Source organism: Cryptotermes secundus, unplaced genomic scaffold, assembly GCF_002891405.2.
Source record: "Cryptotermes secundus unplaced genomic scaffold, Csec_1.0 scaffold232, whole genome shotgun sequence".
NCBI lineage: Eukaryota > Metazoa > Arthropoda > Insecta > Blattodea > Kalotermitidae > Cryptotermes > Cryptotermes secundus.
In genome coordinates this window covers 921,923-944,833 of record NW_019733839.1, presented here as the reverse complement: position 1 = coordinate 944,833, position 22,911 = coordinate 921,923, and the positions used below count along the sequence as shown (strand labels likewise).

The 22,911-nt window shown below is 37.4% G+C and overlaps 1 protein-coding gene across 1 annotated transcript in view; it reads left to right on the top strand.

The window, feature by feature from the left end:
- LOC111868222 (protein mahjong) overlaps nucleotides 1-22,911 on the top strand; it is a 70,572-nt gene that overhangs the window by 31,381 nt on the left and 16,280 nt on the right. Inside the window, exons 12-20 of the mRNA XM_023858673.2 lie at nucleotides 2,093-2,231; nucleotides 4,528-4,734; nucleotides 7,953-8,116; nucleotides 11,671-12,019; nucleotides 13,653-13,806; nucleotides 16,214-16,572; nucleotides 19,360-19,577; nucleotides 20,446-20,697; nucleotides 22,608-22,803. Of these exons, the coding sequence (XP_023714441.1) occupies nucleotides 2,093-2,231; nucleotides 4,528-4,734; nucleotides 7,953-8,116; nucleotides 11,671-12,019; nucleotides 13,653-13,806; nucleotides 16,214-16,572; nucleotides 19,360-19,577; nucleotides 20,446-20,697; nucleotides 22,608-22,803 (2,038 nt within the window). The remainder of the gene's footprint in view (nucleotides 1-2,092; nucleotides 2,232-4,527; nucleotides 4,735-7,952; nucleotides 8,117-11,670; nucleotides 12,020-13,652; nucleotides 13,807-16,213; nucleotides 16,573-19,359; nucleotides 19,578-20,445; nucleotides 20,698-22,607; nucleotides 22,804-22,911) is intronic.

Sequence of the window (22,911 nt, the reverse complement as noted above, 5' to 3'; positions counted from 1 at the left end):
GAGTTGAAGGGCCCAGTCATACTAAATCTTTGTGTGACACTGGTTCTGCTGCCACCATCTGGTCTGTAGCCCAGGCTTTTGCCTCATTCATCAGAAATGCTTTGTATTTCAATTTTGAACCAGGGTTTAGATTTTTTTTTTAGATTTTTTGCTGTCCCTGCAATGTTACTACACGCAATGTTATTACCCTCATTATCGTCGGAGCTACTGTCACTTTTACTGTCTGTGGCCACAATCCTTTGTTGTCCCCCATCACTGTCGCTGTCTGAATGACAATCCATTAGTACGCGTCTCACAAGGCAGGTCAGCTAGGTCATTGGAGGAGAATTTGTCCTTGATCCATTCTCCCCACTAGCCACCAGCTGATACACACAGCTTGAAGAAGGCAAAGCATTTTCCTTTATAGTCGGTTAAGTAAACAGCAAGGTCAAGTTACTGACTGCTAACTAAACATTCAAGAGTCTTATCACACATCTGCAAGCGGTTGCGTGCAATGTAGGTGGCACCAAAGCGGTGTATAGTGTGTTGCAACTTACTGTGTTCTAAAAACATATTAATACATGACCGGTCCGTCACGTTTAAAAGCGAAAAACGTATTAATGAGTGCGCGGTCCGCAAAGTGTTAATACAACTTTTTAAAATATTATCACACTACAGTAAACTCTCGATTATCAGTGATAGTGGAAGGAGGGTGTAGTACCTCTAATTAAAGATGACAGATAATCCAGATACCACATGTATCTCAGTATGACATACTTTTTGATATTTGGACATCTGAAAAAACATGGGTTATCTTATGTTTGAATACTTACTGCAATGGAGTCAATATTTTTATTCTATCAGTAGTACTGTGTGTTTAAATTCAAGGTCAGTGAAGTGTTTATCGGTAGGTGAAACCAGCACTAAGGTACACCATTGATCTGTGGCTGTAATGTAGCCCCATAGCATCGGCAGCAGTCTGAAGGACAAGCTTGCATGTGTGTACATAATATGCCCCCCCCCCTTATTTATGTAATAGCAAGAAAGTAGAATACCATGGTATAAATCATGGGTGACCATATTGAATAGAGAGGTTCTGTAGTATCACAGATATCAAAAGGGGTGTGTTGCAGCTATGACATGAAGCTTGTGGAAGAAACTACCAATTGCACAGTGACACAAAAATTTGTAATTTCCCAAGTAAATATCCAGTGCAAGAGGAAACTGAAACACTGGTCAAAGTGTGCCATTTCTGCACACAAAAAAAATTAAGGGCTCCTACAAGGACGGCACAAACATATACAGCCTTTGTGAAAAAGAAAAATGTCTGATACAAGTATGTATCTTTCATGAACATATAAATTTTTCAGAGATGTTACTTATATTGAGGTAAATGCAGTACCTATCTAATGTGTGAAGGTAAAACCTGTAACAGACTACAGACCGGGAGTTTACTCGTCCTGCTGCTGGGCACTGAACAGGGAGGTATATCTTTATAATAGAAAGCAGCGGCCCTTGTTTGGTAGTGGCAGACCTGAGCAGAAAGTAATAAAATAATAACAGAAAGTTGCAGAAGGGTTAGAACATGCAGTCTGCTCTAAATTGTTGCAAAGCATCGTTGGTATATATAACTGAAACACAACACATATCCTTATGGGAAGCTGTAATCAGCAACTAGGGGCATCTGAAAGTTTCTAGAATCAACTGTAGATTCCCACTGTGCCAGATGTTCTTCAAGTATGTATTAACATTTAGTTCATAATTCTGTACTTTTCAATATACTATAACCTTTTTAGCCTATTTTGCCTATTTAAAAAAAAATAAAAGTGGGCTTATGAGATCACTTTGATGTCTTTGTATTTGTATATCACCCTTATCGATGTTAGGCAACAGCTTGGTAAATATATTCCTGTGTCAGTAAATAAACGCACAACAGTAGAAGAACTGTTGAACCCAAGAGCAGTCTGTGTCTTATCAAAGCAACATAGGTGATTAGTTATTCCTAGAACTCCTTGTTCACTAATATAAATGTCATGAGTGCTAAAATTTGTCCTAAATATTGTGCTATATATTGATTGTAGCATATGTAGAACATGTATAAACTTCTTTACAGGTATTCACTTTGGCTGCTGGAGTGTTCCCATGATTCTGGACGGTGTCATGCAACAATGTTCTTTGGACTTTCCTTCCAGTTTCGAGCAATCTTAGTTGAATTTGATGCCCAAGATGGTCTTAGGAAACTTTATAATGTAGTAAGTTTATTTCTTTTGTTTTCATATTTGTTCATAATAAAAATCTGAGGAATTCTGTGGTTCTTAGGATGAAACTAGTAACCTTTATTGCATTTTTCTTGAGGCAAAGACAAATTCCTCAGTTACCAGAAAACGTGTGTGTGTGTGGCAGAAATGTCATAATACAGATTTTACAAATTAACATTACTCAGTACACCTTAAGCAAACCTCATATTATTATTTTTACAAAATGTGGTATAGTGCTTGGAAAAATCTAAAAATTAACATAGAACATATTTCTGTTATTTTCTTCATTTCATGCATCCTGTTGTGTTATAATATACAACTTTATTTTTCCATCACAACACAACAACTAAGGAGTATCAAAGTCAGTACTCAGCTATGCCCCGCTACATGTTTTGGCCGTTAACAGCCATCAACAGGTGAATACAAATCAATAAACATATACTTTTGAACTGTGGTAAAATTAGATACAATGACAAAAAAGTTAATTCTTCTGTGTAAAAATACAATGGTCACTTATATATAAAACTGAAGGTTATGATATAAAACAAGATTAAAATTGATGTTTTATAACATCTGATCAGTCGTATGTTTACCTTATACGTTCTGTGGACAAAATAAAAATATAAGATAGTACTGGAGGCTCATGACATTGCAAGTTAATTAATAGAGTAGAAGTGCCTCATCATACAAAAGAAAATGTCCGTATTGTATGAGGAGTAAACAACAACAACTTCTACTCTATTAATTAACTTGCAACGTCATGAGCCTCCAATACCATCTTATATTTTTATTTTGTCCACGGAACGTATAAGGTAAACATACGACTGATCAGATGTTATAAAACATCAATTTTAATCTTGTTTTATATTATAACCTTCAGTTTTATATATAAATGACCATTGTATTTTTACACAAAAGAATTAACTATTTTTGGCATTGTATCTAATATTACCACAGTTCAATAGTATATGTTTGTTGATTTGTATTCACCTGATGATAGCCATTAACGGCCGAAACATGTAGTGGGGCATAGCTGAGTATTGACTTTGGTACTCCTTAGTTGTTGTGTTGTGATGGAAAGATAAAGTTGTATTTCTGTTCTTTGTCACCTTTCCTTGTAACCCACATAAATTTATTGCCTTCTGCTGTATATGACATACCATTGTTAAGAGAACAATGTGTTTAATATTAAATATTGAATTAATGGTATGGAAACATGATTTTAATCACTTTCTGAGGTCATTTTAATGTCTGGATTCAAAGAATTTTGCACATTTCTGTTTTTAATGCTTCTTAATTTTACTTTGTTTTTCATATGAATCTTTAAAAGAAGGAGCTGTGCTAAGCTGGAGTATGTGGATATTCCCAAATTTTGTAAAGACCCTGTGCATTTTTTTTTTAACTGAAATTGTTTTCATAGAAATGTAAAATTCTAGTATATGTGCTGATACATGTGATTGGCACAACATCTTTTAGTGTAGAACTGTGACATCAAATTTCATTGGCATCCTTTAGATCAGGCATGTCAAACTCAACTTGTACAGAGGGCCACCTCGGCCCTACAAATAATAGTCCAGGGCCGCACTTCAAAATAGAAATATACATTAGATTTTGATACAAGGAAATTTAATTCTATTTATTATTTAGGAATAATTTCGATATAATTACCTAGAGTCACATATCTTACAGTTTTAAAAAGCAAGAGAATGCCATTTTTGACAAGTATCAAACAGCTTTTCAATATGTAAAAAGAGAGATTACACAAGAAATTATGTTAGAAATAGCAAAACATCGAATTTCCTGCAGCCTGCTAATTTATGTCTGTGTGAATCTTCTTGTCTTCTGGTCTGTTTGAAAATTGTCTTTACAAAAAATATTTCTACTAAAATTTTAATATTGATTTTAATATCAATTAGCTCTAAAAGTTGAGGGGCTGCACTTTGTGACTATGGGGACCGCATGTTTGACATGGCTGCTTTAGATACTTTCAGGTATAAAACAGAGGCACATCATATGTTCATTTTCTTTGCTTAAAATAAATCACACATAGAATGGGGACTCATACCTTACAATGTTTACTGCATATTATCTTCCAAACTTCTTATTATTCCCCAAAAAATCTTCTGCTTATAAAAATTGTATGTATTTCAAATGTTTTAATAGCCTACAGATAACAGGAAGAAGACAGCTATTGCAATCTCTTTATAGAAATTGTTCTTAAATATAGTGTGTTTCATCATTAAAATTGGTGGAAGAAACCAGATTAAATTTTGCATGATATGGTTTCCAGGTTAGCACTTTACCTATCCTGTCAGTGGAGGATGAAGCAGCATTAAATGATGATGAAGAATGTGCTGCTCGTCAGATTGTACGTCATGTATGCGTCGCACTGAAGCGGTACCTAGAGGCACATCTCTGTATCAAAGCTGAGAACTTAAGACGCACACAGTTACGGGAGACAGGTGGCCAATTGGAACCAGTGCTTCCTCCGGCTAAGGTAAGCACAGAGCATTATTTTAGATGTGGAAAGTTACGATGCATAAACAAAGCCACATTTTATTAACAGACATCTTCACTGCATGGTATTGGGAATTCAGCTAGCTCTGACTTCATGTACCCAGCCTGTCTGTTCTGCAGTCTTCCTTAGTCTTGACATATGCATGATTTGTACTGTTAAATATCTTTCAATATTTTTTCATCATCATTCTATGAAAATGGTGTATTCAATTCTGTATTCATCTCTTATTTTATACTGGGTCATAAAGTGTATGTAGAGTATACTTATGATTATAAATGTTAATGAAAGGAAAGAACAGATCAACAGTTGAAAAGTATGGATAATAGAAGATGGGAGGCTCTGATGATTTTTGAACATAGAAGGTAAGTTGTCCCAGTTCTTAATTAGTCAAGCACTGTACCATGAAGACATGGATGAGTAGAGGTATAGCTCCACCATTCTTGACCTTGGCACTAGATAGAGGTGAGTGGTCAGCTTCACGCTCCTGCCACTTTACCACCATGGAAAGTGCCCTGGTACCCATTGGATAGGAACATTTGGAAATGTATGCATGATGTGTGTTCTGGCTTATTTGTGTCTAGAGCCAGAAGGCTTTCAGGAAAGTGTGTTTCAGTTTTCTCTAAAAGTTTTATTGAGACATTTTTTGTCCCTGTAAGTATTTAGTGAGTTATCCTTGAGAAAAACACTGAAACACATGTAAGTATTGGCATCAAGTATTCATTACAATCAGCCTGTCTGACTTGACAATTGAAAATTTAGGAGTGTTGTTTATAAAATTCACTTGTAGTGAGTTCCATGATCATTTATACAGTGGTGCTTGAGTTTCAGGTATACAGACAGATGGACTAAACAAACTTAATGAATGATCCACAAAGTTGTGAATATGCTTAAAATTATATCTGGATAATGCAGAAACAAGATATTTTGCACATATATTTTTCTTTATATAACCTGTGAGATTTTTATGCACCCACAATCTCTCAGTAACAATACAATGCGAGTAATATTCTCATTGCCAGGTGCTGTTTGTAACAAGCCGCTGATCAGATTTTCTACCCTCCTCAAATCTCTAGCCAGCATTTACTGTCTGGCATAATTCTTCTATGTCTATTACTTCTGCTCACATGAATCTTGCCAATGAGGTTTGTGGCATTGGCAGAATGATTAGTGTCCTATACAGCAAGTAGTTGAGTATGCCTGCTTGATAAACATTGAGGCATATAAGTTGTTGAGGTACTAGCTAATTTACTCTTGACTTTCTGTTCAAAACCTTGAATGTAGCCTAGCATCTGAGAAAAGGCTCATCTCCATCAGCATGTGGTTTCAGTAATCATAAATAGCTTGAGGACAAGAAAAGTGCACTGGTGATGCAAGACATCACAGTACTGTCACAGGTGCTTCTAAACATTCGCCTTTTTTACGAGGAGTATCTGCTACTGTTGGAAGCATTGGCACATTTTTGCCTTTTGTATTTTCTCTGTTCCTTTTGTTGAGAGGAACTGATTCCCACTATTTAAATGCAGGCAGCACTTCTAGGAAAATGAAAATGTGAAGAGAAGGTGGAGCTATGAGAATAATCCATTGATATCAATAGGGCTGTGTTAGCAAACATGTTACATGTTGTGTGCCCTATTGTATGCAGAACAGTCAAGAAATTTGTACTGTCTTATGTGTACTTTACAATCATAAGCAGCAGTTTGAAATTGTATCAGACATGAGTAAATGTAACAGTTACACAGCTGGATTCAAAATGATGGCTGTAAAATTCATGAAGAAGAATGGAATCATATATTTTCCTCATACAACTCACTATTTCTTAATGTTATGCAACTGTAATTTTCCTAACCTTAGTCTAACCTGTAAAATTATATTGTAAAAAGTAACATTCACATCCACAAACATGTAAGTTGTATAATGGTAGTGGTCGTGGTAGTTTTTCCAAGAACACATAAATGCATGATACACTATATTAAGTCTTCCTAGCATTTCATGAAATTGCAACTTGGCCTTCTGTGATATTTACACATGTTATGAGGATGTTTGGTAGAGAAATTTCCAACCAGTATTGATATTGTAGCATGCAGACCTACTGCTAAGTCAAGACTCTGTAAACAATGCCCACTGCTAGGCAACAGATTCGTAATAAGCAATAATTGAACAGCAACATAGGGATGGTTTTCTTCTTTGCGGTCTGTGCTGAAATATTATAAGCAGGACAGTTAGTGCAGTGCAGGGAAGTGAAAAGTTGGTTATTGAATTAGCTAGTCAGAGAACTGCAGTTCAGTCCTTGTGAGTCCTTGCTGTTAGAAGCTGGTAGTTGAGAGACAGGGATAGATTGGAAACCCAGAGTAAGGAGAACTTCCACTGTTGGAAGCCATTACCAGACAACTCATGAAGACACTGCAGACTGTGAGTACTTAATGCATGCTGTAGTGAACTGCAGAAGTGTGAATTAGTGATAATGTTATTGTTACATGTGACCACCTCTGTGGTCAAGTGGTTAGAGTTCTTGACTACAGATCTAGAGGTCTGGGTTCGATTCCCAGCGCTACCAGATTTTCTGAGAAGCAGTGGCTCTGGAATGGGGTCCACTCAGCCTCATGATGATAATTGAGGAGCTATTTGAAGGAAATAGCGCCTCCCGTCTAGAAAAGCAAAATTAATGGCTGTGGGGATTCATTGAGCTGACCGCGCAGCATCCTCTATCCGCTAAAGTTGGCACTAACTTCACTGACAAGCGGTGGTCGCTCAGTTGGTATAGTTCGATTGTGGACTAAAACCACGGAGTTTATTTTTGTTAATTTGTTGCTATTGTTACTTGTAGTTACGATCTGTAAGTGGTCAGTAAATTCAATTACCAATCCAAACCTCATCTATAGTCACTCATACATATGACAGTATGTACTGTGAGTTTTGTAAACATCTTTAGTGATACAGGCATTGCTAGGAAGATGCTTCAGGGAATAAAGTTGTTAAGTTTTCACATATAAATTTGTGAATAAAGAAATGTGAGAATTATGTGATCAATCATAATATTTATTTTACATCCCCCTCATCTCCTACAGCAAGGAGTATGGCTGTATATCTGTATTAATTTCATTTTGACCACCTATTCCAGTCATATTGGCTTTTGGTGGTCAGTTGTCAGTGTTTTTTCCTGCATGTGGTACTGTTTAGTTTTGAATTTCTATTTTCAGATCAAATCAAGCCCAGAAGAGGTTCAGGAGCAGGTTCGACAACTACTGGATCTGATGCCATTCCAGTCCCACTGGGAGCCTGTGGATCAGCTCATAAGGCTTGGTGGCATCACTTTATTATTGCAGATAATAGCATTTGCCTATGAATGGAATTATGCTGGTCGGTAAGTTTAGTTTTACCTGTGCTTTGCCCATGTATGATCTTATTTATTTATTATAGAGCATTTGTTTCTTTAAGATTCATAAATATCACTGCACTTAGTCCACGTGCTCCATTAGCCCTTACTGGCCCTGTGTCACATTTTTGGGGTCAGTGCATAGGCAGTCCAACTGACTGATTGTTGCACTATTTCAATACTGATACAGTTACCCTTGAATTTAATTATGGCTGCCACTTATTTAGTAGCATAAGAGTTAAAAACCCCCTAACCCCAGACAATAAACTGTTGCTCTTAAATGAAAATGTCGCCGCCACTGTATGGTGCTGGGAGATTTAAAACCACTGTTCCCAGACTGTAGAAGTTAATTTAAGAGAAAACCGATGTCAGTTCACTTTGAGGCCTTGTGGGTTGTGGACATGTTCATTGCTTTGATACCATGTCGTGTGAAAGTAACTGAAATATGAAATAAAAATTTTTATGTACATAACTCAACAGGATGCAACACATAAATATTGCGACATATGATGTTAGAAGTGTGAAATTTGTTAATGTGATTTAAAATAGTATTGTTTATTACACTGTAAGGTAAAGGTAAAGTTGTCCCTCTGCTTAACTAATTAAGCACTGCCGAGAATGTATATGGGTGGGAGGTTTGTGCAACAGAAATTAAAAAAAGCGGTAACCTCGTAAATGCATCCAGAAATTGCTTGAAAACATCTGCCATGATTTCTCTGATGCTGTTAGTCATTTGACCATTTCAAATATATTCAGAGTGCAAGGCAATCCTTTTGAACAAATGATGTAAGTGGTTGAGGGAAGCGTTTCTCAGCCACCAGTCCGTAGCAGAATTTTGCTGGTTTCAAGAGTCGTTATTACCAGAGAAAATAAATCATTCTATTTTCTTGAACAAAGGCCCTTTGAAATGAAATACCAAAGAAATTTTTAGTCTACTTGCCTTATTTTGAAAAAATGAAATTAGGCTTATGTGATCTCCATGCTGTCTGTGTGTCTCCCCTACTGTTAAGTTCTGAATGCCTGAACCAGTCTTTATGAAACTTGATATGTACATCATGGCACCTGAGCCCGTCTCAAGGGCTACTTCACGAATGCTTCCCATCAGTCGGTGTGTCTGTATATGTATCCCCTGTCATTGCTAGTCAGTGGCTCAGTAAAAACATTACTGCAGCAATGAATACATATGCAACAATAGAAGAATTGCTGGATTCACCATTCTATGTGGTCCGTGTCATATGAAGGAAGGTAGGCAATTAGTTCTTCCCAGAACTATTTTTAAAAGGTGTTTTGAAGTTGAAAAAACAGTTTTAAAAGCTTTGTATTGTAACGTGTCGGCAATCCAAAAGAGTAACTTCTATGGAAACGCTAGAATAGACCGTTGCATAGGAAACAACATTCGCTCTACTGTAGTTCTAACAGGAATCTCCACGGTTACGATGAATACGCGAAGCGTTCCCACAGAGACAACGCAATAACAATGGGTCATTGCGTAGGAAACGCGGAACCGACAAAGCAAAGTTTCCACCGCTATAACAGAGGGTTCGTTACATAGCAGCGACCAAGGTTATACAGCGGGGTTGAATGCATTCGACAGTCAGTCTTGGAATAGCCAGCTAAGAAGTCAGTCGTGATCGAGCCATCTTAGAAGAAAGTCCTAGAATAACCGCCAGAGAAGAGAGTCCAGTGTCGGCCGGAATATTGTAAGCAGTAATTGTAACACTGCAAGTGCAAATGTTTGTAAAGTGTGTGTAAGGCGAGCGAACAGAATAAATTCGCTATACTAAACAACGGCATCAAGTTATTTGTCGCGTTACACACCCAGAACGTGACAACTAACTTCACGCCGTTGTTTAGTATAGCGAATTTATTCTGTTCGCTCGCCTTACACACACTTTACAAACATTTGCACTTGCAGTGTTACAATTACTGCTTACAATATTCCGGCCGACACTGGACTCTCTTCTCTGGCGGTTATTCTAGGACTTTCTTCTAAGATGGCTCGATCACGACTGACTTCTTAGCTGGCTATTCCAAGACTGACTGTCGAATGCATTCAACCCCGCTGTATAACCTTGGTCGCTGCTATGTAACGAACCCTCTGTTATAGCGGTGGAAACTTTGCTTTGTCGGTTCCGCGTTTCCTACGCAATGACCCATTGTTATTGCGTTGTCTCTGTGGGAACGCTTCACGTATTCGTCGTAACCGTGGAGATTCCTGTTAGAACTACAGTAGAGCGAATGTTGTTTCCTATGCAACGGTCTATTCTAGCGTTTCCATAGAAGTTACTCTTTTGGATTGCCAACACGTTACAGTATTTAATTGCATTTTCAGTTTAATATGTATCTATTCCTATATAATTTTAACACTCCTCGATAGAGAATTAGACATTTCACCAGTCTGCAGTAAAGTTTGGGGTGAGCTAGGGAGCTGTGAAAAAATGTTGACATTTGCTTCACATATCTGGCAACCCTTTGGTCCCAGAGGTACTGTATGTACATTTTAATGTCCAAGTTATGTCTCCTATAGCTCTATAAAGTTATGACTACATGTTTCAAAACATTCTGCATACGTGGTGCAATCCAGAAGTTCCCAAAATATATTAATAAAAACTATTACAGTCAACTCTCGATTATCCGGGGGCTGATTAATCGGTTTGCGGCTTAACCAGTGCTACTGAGGCTTTTTTGAGGCTTATATGTTGTTTAATATTCATTCACTTTTGTTTCACATGGCGAGTTGTAACACTTTTCGCACTAGTGTGAACCGAGCTCTGCATTCTTTGGTCCCGTTATGCTAACACAATGTTCTAGGGTAGGGGTGAAAGAATGCAAGGTTTTGTGGAAAGTTTCAAGGACAGATACATTGCCCCAGTTAGTATCTTTGTATCGATCTTCAAGTGCGTTAGCAAAATGTCAGGGTGTAAAAGGAAGCGTGTTGTATTAAGTATTCAACAGAAAAAGGAAAATGCCGCAAAAAAGTAAACGACAATATTAAATTTTTTTAAGTGTTAAGTGTGAATATTCGTAAAAAGTGTTGGATGTTGTTGAAGACTGTGATTGAAATAACTAATTCATACTTCAGTGTAATGTAAAAATAGTATTAAATAGGCCATGAGATGACATAAAAATGAGGTTGAATAAATTTAAATACAGGTAGGCGTATAGTATTATGAAGGTACAGTATTACATACTACTTTTAATAAAATTTGTCTTAACTGGGTTTTCTGTTAATCGTGATTTCCATCCCCACCATTATCCCGGATAATTGATGACATCTTATGATTATAAGATGATAATTGATGAATGGATCCGTGAGAGATACCAACTTCTTGCTCCAACTCTGTGATGGTCATTCTTCGATCACAGATATTGGTCATTTAATGCCTTATAATAGTCATGCATGTAGCTGAACTAGAGGGCAGCAGGCATGCAGTTTAGTATTAAAGTTCAATAAAAGGAAGTCTTTTCCTTCAGAACCTTAGAAAGCTTCAAGATGTGTCAGCTTGTGCAACACAGTATGTTTACATTTATTATTATTGCAGGGCAGAAACAGTACGCAGTGCACTGGACGTGTTGGCTGTGTGCAGCTTGATGCCACGTGTGCAGTTGCTACTGTGTGATCGAGTGGATCTACCTGATGAAGCCATGACAGTAGGAATGAACATAATCCTGGGAGCGGCAGAGGGTGAGATCGTGACTGATGCTGATGTGCAGAGAGCTGCACTGGCTGTTATCATCAACTGTGTGTGTGCACCGATCCATAGGGTAGGGGGCAGTGTAGGTCGCTTCTCAGTTGCTGGTTCAGCAAAGAAGAAGACTAACAATTTCCGCAGCAGCGAGGAACTCATTGGCATGATGTGGGAGAGCGTTAGATCCAATAATGGCATTATGGTATGTTAGATACAGTACTCGTGTCATATTATATAAAGACATAAGTTCATCACAGTATTTGGTACTAGCTAAAACATAGATATTTGTGTATACAGTCAGGTGTGATAAAAAAATAAATAAGAGAGAAAAATATAAGGAAAGAAAACAAAATTTCCTGTGCTTGCTACTTCCTTCACACTGGTTTCTCACTTGGCTTATTCGTCATCCATGAAGATGGAGCTGGCGTTTTCCTCCAAAATGTCGGTTGACTTTCAATGGACTAAGTGGTGTTGTATCCCAGAAGGTATAACTTATCATGTAAACAGTTTAAACTTTACAAGATTTGAGTTTCTCACAGTGATGATAATGAATCTCCTGGGATATCAATGCCATGTAGTCTGTTGAATGTCAACTGATGTTTCAGACAAACATGTCACCTCTATCTTCAGGGTCAGAGAATAAGCCAACATGAAGCAGGTAGCAAACAGAGCAGTCTGCTTATGTAAAGCTTGGGTTTAAATAGGAAACAGAGAACTGCAAGACATTTTGTAAGTTTTCATTGGCTCTCCCGGAGAGCAGAGTGAACCAGCTGGAGACATGACAGGGATAACTACCATCAGTCTTGTCTCTTGATTTTACTTCTCTCATCTACCTACAGTATATACAGACATCATACACCTGACAGCTGATTTATACAATATTTGTATTGATCACAATACCAAAATGTTCTCTTTCAGCATTTCCATAATGTATGGAAATGTACCAACTCTCAAAGTTGTCAACATAATGCCCAGCATTCTCCACACCCATGAACTTTCACATGATTCAGTTGTAGAATTAACTACCACATGATTCAGTCATAGAACTGAGAAAGTAATACCCACAATATTAGAACAAAATTATTTCTTCTAATATATTCAGTACTCCAGACGAACTGAAAGTTCAAATATGTGCATCCCCACTTCAGCTGTATTAGCTGAAATATCTTTACAGTGTCTTGAGGACAATAACATATATAAATTACTCATAAAACACAAACTATTAGGATATTCAGAACATTTCAAGTATGTGGACATTTTTTCAGCATATATGAATACAACATATCCAATAGAGCACTTATATGTTCCTTATGCAGAACTGACAAAAACAGACATTGCATGACGCTCAATATGACAACTTGAAAGATCCACATGAATATAATAAACACAATAAATAATACAGTACAGACTTACATACAATTCACATAATGCAGTAAAATAAAATAACAACACTCAAAGATTGGGTTATATATCCATATTCAGGAAAAGAAATCGTACATCCTTCAAATGTTTTTAAACATACAAGCATAAACATAGCCTTTTGTACAACCAGTACAACAAAAAACAGGTACAATCAAAACTGCTAAAAGTAGTCAAATATAACAGTAGTGATGCATACAAAATTAAATCCCCAAAATCACAATTCTCATGATGAATTCTATAAGACATTAAAATGAATAGGACACTTATTGTCTGTAGTACTCCATACTTGTTTTAATTCTTCCAAATGAACCTGTGTCCATGAGAATGTATTCCCCTTCCTTAGCTGTATGACAACCCATACTATGTGTTGTTTAAACTGAAGAACATTTGTCCTTTCATTGGTGTTTGGATAGGTGTTGCTTCAGTTAATGATGGTCAAGACTCCAATAACAGATGCAGATTCTATCAGGGCATTGGCATGCCGAGCCCTGGCTGGGCTGGCCCGCAGTGAGACAGTACGACAGATTATTAGCAAACTGCCACTCTTTACAAATGGGCAGTTGCAAAGTAAGTAATTTATAAGCATTGCTTTATTATAGTTGCATTAAAATCCAGAATAAATACAGTATGTAAAGTAAGAAAAATAGTACCTTTCAACATGTGACATGTCAGTGCTAATACTCACTATAAATACAGTTATTTGTAACTTATTCAGAAGCTTTTGGTTGTGTAGTATTGTTCAAAGCACTTGTGTAGATGTGAAATGGATTTTAATGGATGTTTTGTGATAATACGAGGGTAAGTCAATAAGTGAGTTACCAATGGGTATAGAACTTAAACAAATAAGAATACTGATTTAAAAAATCCTTTTATTTCTCAACNTGGAATTTCGCAGCGTCTCATTGGTCTTGTTGGCAGTATGGGGACACGCATTGTCATGCAAGAGCAACACGCCTTTGGTGAGGAGTCCTGGTCGCTTCCGTTGAATGGCCTTACGAAGTTTCCTGAGGATGTTACAGTAGGAATCAGCATTTACGATTTCTCCTTGAGGCTGGAATGCGGTGAGCAGTATGCCTTCATGATCCCGGTCACTGCCTGGTTCCGACAGCCGCCCAAAGATTTTTATGCTGCTGGTTTTCAGGGGTTTGTGAAATGATGGGACAAGTGCCTCAATGTACAGGGAGATTATGTTGAGAAATAAAAGCATTTTTCAAATCAGTACTCTTATTTAAGTTCTATATCAATTTGTAACATACTTATTGACTTACCTGCATACATAGTCCCTTTCTGCAATTTCTTTGCTTTGCAGATAGCACAGGCAACATGAATGAATGAATGAATGCATAAGGGGTAGACCTAGACCTGCCCTTGCATCATCGCTGTCAATGATATATTGTGCATCCCCCTCTATTTCAACCCATTTGCAATCCTACACTTTGAATGAAGCGTAGTATCTTACTTACAAGGGTACCTTGGTAGTCACCTGGCTCAATAAAATAATAGCCCAGTTGGTAAAATCTTAAGTAAGTTACAGCCTCACTGCCACATAGGATGTGTGGAGCTAATTCATCTTTTTTTAGCCACCTTTTACAGATGGAACTATTTATTCAACAATCCCATTTTGAAGAGGCATCCTATCATAACTGATTTCTGTTCAGTTTTAACAGTTCTTTGGTTCTTCTGACAGAGAGCCCTTATAGGAATCCATTTAGCTGTTTGGGTCCTATTAAGGAGTCCCAAAATTGTTTATGGTCTCTGTTTGTCCAGTCCCTGACAACCTTGTTGGCAGTTCCTGCTGAAATGTGTCAAGCTTATTCAGGTTCTATGAACCGACATTCAGATCCTAAGTTTGCCAGTTGATCAGTTTTGTTGTCTTCGGTATCCTTGTGGCCCCTCACCCATATCACTTGAACTCTGTTACACTTAGCCAGTTTCACGAGCCCCAAACCAGTTTTGAGTTGATCTGGTAAGTGTCAAATGCTTTAAATGCAGCTTGACTGACTGAAAGAGCATAGATGTTTCTATTTTTGTAGTCCTTACCTAGATTCTCTGTTGTGCATGCCTTGATGGTATACACTTCTCCCTGGCATGCTGTGATGTATTTCCCAAGGCTGAAGCTAAGCCTCTGCCTTGTGCCACAACTGTACACTGTCTTGGAAGCATATATGTACCAGATTAGTCCCCCTTTCCATTCACTTCTGTCAGGGAAACTGACTGAAGGGTTTGCCATAGTCATTTCTTGGTATCATTTTATCAGTCCCAATCTGTAGGATGGGTTCTTTCGTGCCTTGAGTCAAGTAGGCGTGTCCAAAACCTTCAGATTTGAATTTCCATTGATCACTGCAATAGAGTCTATAAATTTCTGTTCTGACCTCTGCATCCAACTGCAAGTGCAGTGGGGGAGTCCAAGGAGAACCTCAATTGCAGCCATTTGAACTGTCCTCATTTCTCCAGTGATACCCAAGCAAGCCATCCTTTGCAATTTGCCAAATTCAACTCTGCTTATTCTGAATTTGACCATAGGCCACCATACAGTGACAGCATAGGTAACTATGGGTCTTACAGCCATGGTGCATATCAACTGTACCACTGTTGGTCTCAGTCCCCAAGTTCTCCCAAACATTCCTGTGCATATACAAAAGGCCCTATAGGCCTTATTGGTTACTTTGTCCAACTGCTTTTTCCATGTCAGCCCCTTGCCAAACATTCGTCAAAGATATTTGACCTCATTGGACAGCCGGATTGTTTTATTGAAGAGAGCTGGTTCCTTGAGTCCCCTAATATTCCTAGTGAAAGGTATTATTACCATCTTATTAGAGTTGATGGACAAATTTGTCCAGTCACACCACTGTTGAACTGTGCCTAGAGAACTGTTTGTAGGACCTCTGACACAGTCTGAGGGAATATTTTCTTGATTAGGATTGCAGTATGTAATGTGGTGAAACTTAGCAGTAAACTCTTTTGTTTCTTCCAGTGTTGATGAGAGATCCCATCCTACAGGATAAACGTATGGAGCATGTCAGGTTTCAGAAGAGTGCTCTTGAATTGATGGAACGTGTATCTGGAAAGACAAAGCCATCTGGTAATGAGCTGGAAATATCATTGGCAAATATGCATCGAGCAAATGTTGTTGCACAGACTCGTATCCAGTTCAATGACAGACAACTACTCCAGCTCATCAACCAGCATTTGGTATCGCGTGGAATGTTAGAGACAGCTTCTGCACTGAACAGAGAAGCAGGTCTTCCTGGTGCACCAATTAAACAGGGATCTAGTTCAAATTTTCCACCGTTCAGTTACCGATCCAATCTAACACCACCACCACCTCCTAGGGTGAGTATAATGTTTTTATTTTGTAGACCAGAACAGTGTTATTTCAGCATTAATCATCCTCATGTAACCATGTGATGCTTCAGTACACATTCAGCATTAGTTTCGGTTAGTTCACGCTTCACAGTTACAGGTTATATAAGAATATACACAGAAGACCTTAATGACACTTAACATACTGCAGCTGTAAAATTGTCTTGTCCAGTTGTCGAACTGCATTACTTTTATTGATAATTATGCACCTTATCTTTCACCTTACATTAAGCATTTTTTGACTGGTTTAGCATATAATCTATGTTTGTTTCAAAACCCATTGATGTTGATTATTACAATCCATTGTTTAGTTTTTAAGCAGTCTACAAAGTAAGAAAGAACACCTTTTGTGGAGGTAGGATGTGTCTGTCCATTTTTCTGTTACCTAGTATCAACACATAATCATTGAACAGTTTATGTACAGGGGGTGAACAAAATAATGGAAACACTAAGAAATTGAGAAATAAAATTTGTTTGTGTTGGCAACATTGAAAGAACTTCAGTTGGCAACACTGAATATTCTTCCATTTTATTTTGCACTCCATAGTGCTCACGTCAGTGCATTAGTGATTGTGCTGAGTAACACTCCATTTGAAAGAATGTAAAATAGGAGACTTGTCCGATTTTGAAATAAGATGAAATAAGATTTTGCAAAATCACAGAACTACTGCCGCAGAAGTGACAGCAGAACCGAATATTCATCCTGAAGACCCTGTTTCCACAAAAACTGCCCAGTATGAGCTTCACAAATCCTACATCCACAGTAGGGCTGCCATTGCTAAACCTCTGATTACTGAAAGTAATGCTCAGATGCGTAAACAATTGTGTCACAACCATAAAACCTGGACATCATGCAACTGGAAACACTTGTGACAGAGTTAGATGAGTCGTCTTTCATGCTGTTCCCTACATCAGGAAGAGTTTACAAATGGAGAACAGCCAAGGGAGCCTACAATCCAGAATGCCTGGTTCCAGCAGTGAAACACGGGAGGTTCTATGATGGTTAGGCAGCAATATAATGGTATTCTGTTGGTTCCATTATTAACCCTTCAGTGCAAAATTACTGCAAGAGATTATGGGGACAGGTTGGGTAATCAGGTGCATCCCATAATCCAGACATTATTTCCAAACAACGATGCAGTTTAACAAGACGACAGAGCCCCAGTTCACACATATGGGAACTGTTCGGTCGTGGTTTGAAGAGCATAAAGATGAACTTGAACATCTACCTGGCTAACAAAATCACCAGATTTGGACATAATTGAACCACTCCGGTCAGTTTTGGAGACAAGAGTGAGGAACAGATTCCAACAGCTCTAAAGCAACTTGAAAATGTTCTTCAAGAAGAATGGTATCCAGCAGTACATTGCATGCAGTAACAGGAGCAAAACACAACACAGAACACGATATACAAATGTATGTATGAAGAATGCTCACATAAAAGAGGATTTGTGTAATTCGCGTTTTTGAGTGCGACGTAGGATGAATCCTGAAAAGTTGTATTATTTAGAATTCATCGACATATATGACGAATACAGATTTTAGTCATTTTAGAATGAAGACATCATGGCATGCAGTACAATAGTTTAGCATGCATAAAGACACCTGAGGATGGCACATTAGTGCTGAAACATGTAGTGTGGAAGTGAAGAATAAGGTGAAAAGTGTGTACCCTGTAAGACGGTTAGCATAAGCCATAGGTATGAAATTCCTCTGGAGACTGTTTCAAACTTGTACAAGTCCATTCCAGGGAGGAATGCGACTGTTTTGAATGCAAAAGGTGATTCAACACCATATTAATGGAGAAATGTATATCGTATCCGTAGTGTTTCCATTATTTTGTCCAGCCCTTATATATATATATAGTTCAACATGAGAGAATTTCACTGAAAGTTGTCAGGCAATTCCAGTTTTGGTTAAAATGCATACAGTACTTTACATGAAGACCAACAAGTGTTTCTTTGTGCATCTGTGTCTGCCTACCAAGCCAGTGATGATGCGAGTCAGATGATTTCGTTTTTTGGAGAAATTCCCTTTATAAAGCAACAGTGCATGTCTCAATACAAACATTCACTGTCATTTCTGAGTTATTAGATATTAATGAAGTTTTATGTAGTTTGAATTTCATTATGTAATTTAGGCACTTCACATTCCTGTGTTTTATGTTCATATTCCATGTACAGTCTCCCCTGATCCATCAAAGTCAAACTGTAGCTTTATGTTGCAAGTAAATTTGAATATTTGGAGTAGTGTTTTTGGTACTTTTGTTTGGTGAGTTTCTGGAGTCGATTAGTGTAGTACAGCATGTGTCTGTGATGTAAGGTCCATTGTGTTCGTATAGTGTAATATGCATCCATGGAGTCTGATTGGAATAGTAGAATGTGTGTGCTTTGTAAGCAAGGGCAATATGGTGACATAGTTCAATATGTGTCCTTGAAGTAAGTGGTCTGTATATTAGATAAGTTGGATTATGATATGTGTATATCACCTGATGATGACCTTTTATGGTCAAAACAGATAGTGTATAACTAAAAATAAAATAAGTATTTATTGTAAGTTTGCATGACAGTTAATCTTATGACTTAAACATAAACACAATTTGGACTGCCAGTATGCTGGTTTTAGCAAAGGCTAAGGTACCAGGAAAGCCATCCACAAATACTGAGATTTGGAAAGCAGAAATTCTGGAAAAGTTGTGTGTGGATGCACTGAAATATGAAGTTTTCCACTGAGGTCAATGATATATGACTGTTACAGCCAAGAATATCAAGCTTTTCACCTGGTGCATCTGTCATCCACCACCATCACCATAGATCTGTGCCTACAAGTCAAAATTCATCGGTGGCAACTACAGCATCTCAGTTACCAGTAGCTGCAGCATCTGTTTCAAGATATAATGTAAACTTAACTTCAAGCCAACCACAGCAGTCAGCCATTGGAGTACCACCAATCAGATTCAATCTTACTAATTCACGGTTAGCTCTGAAAAATCAAATCATTTATAGCTAGACACAAAAGTTTACCCAGAAACAGATTTATTCAATTCATCATGACAAAATAAAGAAATACCATAAGCTGTATACTTTAATATAGAGTCATGTGCCTATAAAATGAAATTTCTATAACTCAGAATTTTTAAGGAGCAAGACTGGGTCATTGTCACAGATGTTTAGAGAATCAAATGAAGTCTGTTTCCAAAAAAAACTATATTGAATACATTCTCAGTCATGCAGACTGTAAATCTTTATAACAATGTTCTTCACGAACATATTGCTTGAAAATAACTCTACCTTTGATGAGCACAGTAATTTCATCTACAGCTAACATTCAGATTAATTGCAAAATTTAGCATAGGTGTCATTGAGCTCATAAAACAGAGTTGTAATTGTACAAGCCCTGTCATAGTTCATATCAGTCTGATATACTTGATTCATATTGTTGCAAAAAGTGTGGAAGTGTGAGTATATGAAAAATTAGTCATGTATCATGTTACCTTAAGACGGTGTATAGAACTGTTCAAGACTGAAGTGTAATCTTTCAGCCTGTTGCTGATGAAGGTATTATTATTATTATTATTGTTATTATTATTNAAGTAGGAAAAAGATAGACAGATAAATGTGTGGCACTTTCATTGATGGAGATTTATTGCTTTGAGGTTATTCTTTGTTTTATGTATTTATTTAAATGCCGGTAAATTTCTCTTTGTGCCTGAATGTTCAGAAATAAAGATTTGCTATAACCACATTCTCCATATTTGGAATATTTTAGAAGTTGTGCATGTTTTAAATTTTTAAAAGAAATAGATCAAGCATTTTTCAATATGAAATGTCATATGTGTTTCAGGAAAGTGCAGGGATCTGCCACTGGTGGTAACTGTAGCAGTCGCTCCTTACAGAAGCAGATCTCGTGTGAGCAGGGAAGTGTAATTAATTCATCTCCTCTTCTGAAGAATACATCGACAGTCACAACAGGATGCATTCCAGGGATAGGCGAGTCCCATATCACTCTTGACTCCATTATCACCGAGTATCTCACAAACCAGCATGCACTGTGCAAGAATCCCATGGTACCTTGTCCACAGTTCAATCTGTTTGAGTGAGTAGTTAATATTTTAAAATAATTATATATGTACAGTGGAGTGGCATCATACATGCATTTAACTTACACCAATTCAACCATATGAACTTGCTGCTCCCCCCCCCGAGAAGTGTGGGCGATTCTTAGTGGCTTGCCACTCAAGCACAGACTACTCCCAGATAGTGTTATTGGGGGAAAAGGAAGACTAACCATTGGAATGTCCAGAATGAATGGTGAGTGTTCAGGTTTACTGTTTTCCTTTTTTTATTTCATTTTTCATTCTCTCTCTTTCTGTTTTTATGCAATTAGAAATAAAATGACTGATGTTCTACTTTTGTATGTACTAGTTATTATATACATACATATTACAGGGTATATACGAAGTGTGTACCGTATGGGTGATGTAAGGAATTTTCGAAGGTAATTCTGACTATACATGCTGCCTTTATAATGTAGCCCCCATGTAGGATGTGACTCCACTGTATGATATTTATTTTTTCCATAGTAGTTTAGCAATAATACTGTAGATTTTCTCAATCATTGTCTTGTATTTTAATTTAAATATAATTATAAATGGTGGGAGTCCTCACACTTATGCCATAAATGCCAAATAGATGAAATAGTGATGGGGAAACATAATAAAGATTAGTGTGATGTTTCTATTAAAATCACATTTTATGAAACAGATTGTGAAGATGTTTCTGAATATGATAATAGCATTTATGTCAGCATGAAAATATGCATGATATAGTTTTTGGGGGGGGGGGATTAATGAGTTTTTGAATGATGGAAATTCAGCCAGTACAAAATAATAGATAATGTATAGAGTGCAGAAACTGTGTAAGCCCAGGCGTAATACACCTTCTTCAGAATTTGGAATTGACTGCTGTTTTTTCTGTGTGACAGTCTTCAGTTTACATTACATGTTGTGACATGTTTCATTGCACACGCACCCTGTACTTGTAAAACTTCATTGTTTAGGCCTAAAATATAGTGCAATCATAATGCTAATATGGTTCATGCATATAGTTGAAAATTTTGACTTTTAAGCAGGAATGTGCCTTAAAATTAAGTTATTCCTTGTTGGATCTGGTTTCTATTAGAATAGTTTGTATCATGCCTCTCAATTCCAGCAATCTTTTTTAATATTGTTTTCATCTTATATGAGTTAAGGTGCTTTAGCAGTAGTTACTTGTCAGTTTATTCATAGTCTTTCATGAACTTTAAGGGTATTAACTGTGTGTAGGTTACACTTTTATAGTCAGTCTTAAAGAAATNGGGTTGCTGCCACTGTCATTCATTTGTGACATTAGGACGGTAAAGGTTAAGAAAAGGTAAAGCTATCAGGCCATGGAGGCTCATACAGTTGTCAGATGTTGAGGCTGCCACATTTTCTAAACAATCGGTACACAAGTGACATTAAGGTTGTCACCCTTATGAGCCGGCTGCCCTTTATCCCCAGGAAGATCAAGTAAGACTCTCTTACTGTGCCTATAAATGGTATCTGCAGGTTACTGACTTACAAAGACATCTATAGAAATCTTGGATACAGTGAAACCCCATTTAAGGTTTCTTTAGGGGACAATGATTTTGAGGAATAAAGTGAGGAAAATCTTAAAGGAAGGAAATTTAATGATGGGATTATTGAATGAAGATTGTTGAAATTGGATATTAAATGAAGAAAAAACCTTAAAGTGAGAAACTTTAAATGATGATTACACTGTAACTACTTTTCCTTGGTATCCAAGCTTGATGATGGAACATTTCATTTTTAATAGAGTCACATGTTAAATTAATAAAACATAAGGAATCTAAACTGTAAAAATGTTTACATGTGTGTGTGTGTGTGTGTGTATATGGTGCGCGTGCATGGTCATGCATGAGTATACTTCAAACAAGGGTGGTAATGATATATTTTTCAAATATAGGCCTCACAAGTGCCCCGACCCTAAGGCAAAGAACTCCGCACCCACCAACTTTGCAATGAGAGTTGCTCGTCGGTCTCTGGCATTGGCAGGCCATGATGCATCCCGTCTGGATAGGAAGCTGGTTTATTCCCGCTTCTGCCCTGTGAGGACATTTCGGTCAGAAGATGATGGGTTCTTCACCTGTTGTGAATTCCTGGTGAGTAGTATAAATTGGAAAAGTCTTATGTTATCTGAAGGAAAAGATTCATGTGTTGAGAGCGATTCTCTGTAAAAGCTGGTAGATCTTATGGGTCATACTTAGAAA